The 6,492-nt window shown below is 53.7% G+C and overlaps 1 protein-coding gene across 1 annotated transcript; it reads left to right on the plus strand.

Moving 5' to 3' along the window:
* Positions 1-924: 924 nt before the first annotated feature.
* On the plus strand, positions 925-4,547 carry GUITHDRAFT_140781 (hypothetical protein; the record flags this gene model as incomplete). The annotated part of the gene is made up of 14 exons (XM_005830141.1): positions 925-966; positions 1,123-1,826; positions 1,873-1,948; positions 1,993-2,102; positions 2,228-2,260; positions 2,443-2,542; positions 2,598-2,651; positions 2,856-2,930; positions 3,012-3,065; positions 3,270-3,305; positions 3,617-3,703; positions 3,932-4,021; positions 4,238-4,327; positions 4,515-4,547. The coding sequence occupies 14 exons, from the start codon at positions 925-927 to the stop codon at positions 4,545-4,547; spliced, it is 1,584 nt and encodes a 527-aa protein (XP_005830198.1).
* Between the last annotated feature and the right edge of the window lie 1,945 nt (positions 4,548-6,492).

Here is a 6,492-nt window from a genome sequence, read left to right on the forward strand (position 1 = left end):
TCCCCCCCCCCCCTTCCCCTCCTCCTCCTCCTCCTCCTCCTCCTCCTCCTCCTCAACATCTCGTCACTCCCGACTTTACCGTCAATCTAGTGAGCATACCCACCCCCATCCCACCTGTAGGTCTTACTACCCCTGTCCAGTAGCTGATGTACCCCACTATTTTACCTGAATTACCCCACCCTCCGAAAAGTATCTACTACCCCACCATGTCCACGCACAGAAATCCAATTATGAGAAGGGGTGGGAATTGGCATACCCCTGTGGCTACTTGGACTACCCACCCGTGAGCATATGACCCCTGATCTTCCAGATGTACCCCAAATTATTGGTCTCAAACCCCGGTACTACATCTGTAAAACTTTATACTTGTATACCCCCTACCTATACCTATGGAGCTTTTCCCATAACCCTACCCACTCTGGTAGTCTCTGGCCAGAAGGGTACCCCTACCCATTTAGTACTAGACAATTGAAGGGGTACTCATCAACATGCCTACCCAAATTTGAAGCTCACAAGTAGGGGTGCTTCGGCGTACCCCACCCGTTCTTTCATGCGAAAAACTATGGGTGATGAACATACCCTACCTACCACATGACCGGACAATGAGGGGTGGTAAAGTACACCCCTCCCTCCTCGGTGGGTCGAAGTCGTCGGGCAGGCTGATCATGCCGCGGGAAGGTGTTATGGGGATGGACGACGGGCTGGTAAGAGAGGAGGAGGAGGAGGAGGAGGAGGAGGAGGGAGGAGGAGGAGGAGGAAGAGAAGGGAAGAGGAAGAGGAAGAGGAAGAGAAAGAAGACCGCCAAGAGGAAGTTGCGTCCGAACGAGAGGAGGAGGAAGAGGATTGGGATGGGATGGAAAAGATCTGTGAGAGCAGACACGGGAAACTGTTGACATTCTCAGATAGATATGAGAGAAATAGGAAATGGTGTTCGAAATGGAGTCCATACAAGGAGGGTGGAAGAAGGTAGTTTGTAGTCGATAGGAGGGGGTACATGCTGCGGAGAGTTTGCCCATCGTCGACTGTTCATACGTTAGCATGAGCAAGACAAGACTTCCATGGCGAGAAAGTGGTGTAGATAAGGTCGGGACGATACTGACAAGCAACGTTTCAACGTTGTAGGGGGACTATGAGAAGTTTCCTGACGACAGCAACTACCACTCGGACTCTGCTATTCCTCCCCGCGATTTTCATGTGAATCCTCCACAAAGAGTGCCAATTCCTGTGCGCGCGCCCGTGCCAGAAGTTGTCACGAGGAGGTCAGCGAAGGAGACTTCTCGGAGGAATGGTCCTGTTAAGAAAGACCTTCACTCTGCGTTGCTCCGTCTTGACAACGCAAGGGTGAGGAAGGCGCGTAAAAAGCACATCGCCAGGGCCCAGCGAGATGAAGACGAAGTGCGTCTGTTCCGCGGGACAGTCTCCTGCATCTGCACATGCATGGAGCTGCAGACTGAGAAGTTACTCCCTGCTCTGAGGGAGGAGTTTGAGAAACGATCAAGGACTCGGTCGGACAGCGACCTTGACTTCAAGCAAGCAGCAGGAGGTGTGCCGGAGCAAGCAGCGGCTAGCGGCAAGAAGGACAGTGAACAAACCCCTTTGCGGAATTACCTCAAGGGAGAGTGGAAGTTTAAGATGTACACTGACGTCCTGCATGCTCATGCGACGTTCGAGGCGGACGAGTTTGTGAATGCTGCCAAGGCAGAGATGAAGGGAGCAGCTTCCAAAACAAGAGATATCGAGATGCAGACGTTGAGGAAGCTGAGGAAAACCTCGCAAGGGAACTCGCCGCCGGGTCACACTGTTGACATGGAGGAGAAAATCCTCTCGTGAGCTTCCTGTAAGACCGATCCGCTTCTCTGAACGATGTCGCAGACACCAGCACGATAAGGACCTGAGCTCCGAGAACGACCCGCAGCTCTGGGCCCCTGTAGGCAGCGAAGGCCTTGAGGTGAGGAGGAGAATCATGGCGAGTGTCGTGCTGAATTTGAGCAGCCGCCCCCGCTCGAGGGGAGGAGGATAAAGCGAGTTGTGTCGAACCAGCTGGGTGAGGCGATGAGCGACGGAGAAACTTCAGACGTGATGCAAGCAGACGACGAAGATGGGTGTGTTGCTATCTCGCTTGCTCGACTGCTGCTGTCTTTGTCTTTCTTCACTTCAACCCGCAAGTTTGTTGTCTTTCTCAACCATGGATACCGTTGAGGTGATTTCTCATGAAATCGGTTCTCAGGTACCTCCAAGATGCAGACAGCTGGATATACCGGTGAAAGGATCTCATGATGATGACCTTTGTTGTGATCTCTAATCCACAGAGAGGGATTTGAAGCAGAGATACAACAGGCAGCAGCTACGGTTTCTGACCTTGCCACGAAACATGTATTCTGCTACGAGTATGGGTAGAGATTCTGTTGCTCGCGCTCACAGTATGGCTAAGGAGGATCGCAGATGTCTTGTTTTCTGGGGATTGGAGCCGGAAGAAGAGCAATTCTTCATCAATTTCGTCAAGGATTTTGAGGACGATCCGATCCCTGACGAGGGTCAAGAGGTTGAGAGCACATTCAGTGCTGTTTGCTATCTTGACTTTCCTCATCTTATTTCAGAGAGATGATATGACTTTCTTCTATGGAACGCGCACTCGTTTGTACAATGACCAGGTCTGTTCACAAGTCTGCTGACGTCGTTGCTCTTGCTCTTGCTCTTGCTCTTGCTCTTGATCTTGCTCTTGCTCTTCTTCGTGTTCCACTCACTGAGATGTTCATTTCATTGTCTTCCACTACCATCACCATCATTGCCCCTCCCCCCCCCCTCTTCCTCCCTGTCATTTCCGTCATTCAACTCTGCTGAGATCCTCTTCTCAGGTCCAACTCGCCACCAACAGTCCGCTCGAGAAGCTCTCAATATCGTTCGCACTCGCGCAGTCCACAAAACTGTCGGTGAGGGCCGACATGAATGCGCGACGGCGAAGACTGGGAAGGAAAGGATCGAAGACTTGCCGGCTGATCTTAGACTTTCAGGTTTTGGAGTTGCGGGTGGAAGAGACTTTTGAGAACACGAGAGCTTATCCGCAGGTGATTGATGTTGTTTATGTATGATATGGAGATAATGTTTGTGTGATGGTGGCGGCGATATTGACCTTGATGGATCGATGGTGATGCTAATTTTTACGATGACTATGATGACTATGATGATGATGGTGGTGGTGGTGGTGGTGGTGATGGCTGTAATAGCTGAGATGATCATTGATCACGGGGATAATAATTTCATTGTCACAGGAGCTTGCCGAGACTGGACAAATCTCATTGTCACAGGTAACAAATCTACATCATTGACTCCTTTTGTTTGCTTGTTTCCTGATGTTTCTTCTCCCATCCAAGACTGAAGTCTCGAAACTTATTGGACAACTTTTCATCGTCAGAGCGTCGGTCTGATACTCTACCCTCTCCCTCTTTTCTTCCCCATGGTCTTCCTCCTCCTTTTACTCCTCCCAGCCCTCCCCCATCCTTCACCTTCCTATTCTTCTTCCTCCTTTCTCTCTCTCCCCCTCCCCTTCCTCCATGCTCAATCCTTCCTCCTACTCTGCCGTACTTCTGGTCTGCTGGTCAACTCAATGTCGCATCAGGTCAATCTCGAATCCGACATGCTCTCCACTCCAGACTTCTTCTGGGAGAACGACGAGTGGGAACCAATCTTCCGCCATGCCGGCAAGGTAACCAGAGTACACTTCTCCTCCTCCTACTCCTCCTTCACCACAACCCCCTTCTCCGTTCCCCTTGCCCCTTTCCCCTTCCCCTTCCCTCTTCTGCACTCCTCCCTCGCTTCCCTCCCGGCCCTTCCTCGTCTCCTTTCCCATTCGCTCTCCTTTCTTCTCACCACCTCGTCCTTCCTTGCCTGCAGTCTGCTGCTCCTGCGCCTTCCCTGAGATCTCTTGCTCCAGTACCTCGAAATCGACGGGCGAGTTGGCGTCCTCAACAAGCGCATGGAGGTCTTAGATGGAATGTTCCAGATGCTCAAAGACCAGCTCGAGGTTCGTCGCTCCCTCCCCTCCTCACCCCTCCTCTCCCCCCATCCTGTCCTCCTCTCTCCCCTCCCCTCCCCTCTTCTCGTGTTCCCCCTTCCTCCTCCCCTCCCCACCGCTCCCCTCCCCACCGCTCCCCTCCCCTCCTCTCCTCTATTCCTCCTCTCCTCTCCCCTCCTACCATCAGCTTTCTCTCTTTCCCATTGCTCTGCTCACTCTCCGCAGGTCCGCCATGCTACTCGTCTTGAGTGGATCGTCATCTGGCTCATCGTGGCTGAAGTTGGTCTCGAGCTTGTCTGGAACATCCTCATCCACGTGAGTCTCTCCTCCCCTCCCCTCCCCTACCATTCCTCTCCTCTCCTCTCCTCTCCTCTGCTCTCCTCTGCTCTCCTCTGCTCTCCTCCCCTCCCCTCCCCTCCTCGTCTTCCTCCTCATCTTCCTCATTCTCCTTCTCCCCCTCCCCTCCTTCGCTTCAAGCTCATCTAATAGCTGCTGTCTGTAGGATATTTTGGGCTTCTTCAATCGCTGCGACTAGCACAGTTCCCCCCTATCCCCTCCAGTCCCCCCTCCCGTCCCGCTTTCCACCACCACCACCACCTCCTCCTCCTCAGGGCCTCCTCCTCCTCCTTCCCCCTCGACACATGATGAGGGTTCGATGATGTCTATTCTTCTCCTCTTATCTACTCTACTTCAACTACCAACAACGACTGACCGTGACATCATGCTTTAGTGTGGAATCTCATCCAATCAGAATAAAATCAAAGTGAGTCACTTGTGTGGGCCTGTCCAGTGGGCCGGCAGGCCCGGCCGCGCCAGACGATCCTGATCGGACGGCCCGGGCCAACCAGTCCGCTCCCGGGCCGGCTGCTCACCGGGCTGTGGCACTCAGTACCGTACCGTACCTTACGGTCCGATCTGACTGGGTCCGTGGTGGGCCCGGCGGTGCCGGGCCCTGAGCCCGGCCCGGGCCTCGGCGGGCCGTAGCCTAGTACTGAGATCGGACGGTCAGACCGACTCAAGTCACTGAGTCAGACGGTCCGATCATTTTCCTCCCAGGGTCCGCCTCAGAAGGAATGAGCCCGCCTCTGAATGTGCGGTTGGTCTGTCGGAACTGTTGAAGTACAAGAGGGCCCAGCCATGGGCGGAGCCGCATCCATGCTACGTGGAGCCGCCAATGCTCCTCCTCCTCCCTTCCTCCATCATCCTGCTCTTCGTACGGATGTCTCTGCCACCCCAGAGTCCTCTTCTCCCGTCCCTCCTGCCCCTGCCTCACCCCACATCCCTCCCTCCTCTCCTCCTCGCCTTCCTCGGAGTCATATACATGGCTCTGCTGCTCTTCAAGCTCCAGCATTCAGACAAACACTTGAGCATCTCCCTCTACCAGATGATCGTCAACCCTCTTCTCTGTCTCCTGCTGACTCAACTCTCCACCTCCCTTCCTCCTCCTCCCTTCCCCCCGCTGGAGCTCTATCTAGTCACTCAATGGAGGGGGATGGACTTATGGAGCCTGCAACAAGAACATCATCCTCGGGAGGAGCGACAAACATACAGTTTGTTGTGCAGAGAAGCGCTCTGAGGAGGCTGTTTTCTGATGTACGCTGCTCTATACTGTTTTCTGATGTACGATTCTCTACATGGCAAGGTTTGACTGGTGTAAACAGAACATGGACATAGACGAAGGTCTGCTCAATCTTCTTGTCGATGGAGAGGTAGATCGGTAAGATCTCTGTGCATGTCGCATCCTCTTCGCATTCCCTTCCTCTTGCTCTGCTGGATTTCTGTTGCTAACTCCTCCCTCCTTTCCCATCCCTCCCCCCCTCCTGCCTCCGACGCTCCCTCAGCCCCTCACACAGCAGCTCCTACCCCTCCCCTCCGCCCCCTTGTCACCAGTTTGTCTGCCATACTACTCGCTTGACTTGATACTCTTGGCGGATGTGACACTTGGATCTTGTCCTGACGCGCAAGCAGGAGTTCGCGGCAACTTGCGGCATCGAGAAAGTCAGTTGAGAACCTCGAGAGGTTCGTATGGGATGGGAGACGACAAGGAGGAGGACAAACTGCGAGGGAGGAGGAGGACAAGCAAGTCGTTCCTGCCTCACAAGACGAAACTGATGGAGAAACCTGCACGATCTGCACTGAAGAGTTTGTCAGCGGATCGCTGCTGATCCGCATGCCCTGCATGTAACGCTGTGCAAGTGATGGGGAGATGGGAGATGTTCATGGTTCGTTCAGGCATGTGTTCCACAACGTCTGCCTTCTCCCTTGGTTGATGAAGACAAACTCCTGTCCTGTCTGCAGGTTTGGTGGGTGACATCAACTGCTTGCTGTGATGTTCCAGCAACATCTGACAGATGTGGTTGTCAGCGCTGCCGACTGAAGACTCGCACATGGAAGCAAGACGGCGAGTTCTCCCTGCAAGACCTGTAAGATGATCATCCCATGAGATCTGCTCGAGACTTCTAGATCCTCTCTCCTCCCTG

This window comes from Guillardia theta (genome assembly GCF_000315625.1).
Source record: "Guillardia theta CCMP2712 unplaced genomic scaffold GUITHscaffold_48, whole genome shotgun sequence".
NCBI lineage: Eukaryota > Cryptophyceae > Pyrenomonadales > Geminigeraceae > Guillardia > Guillardia theta.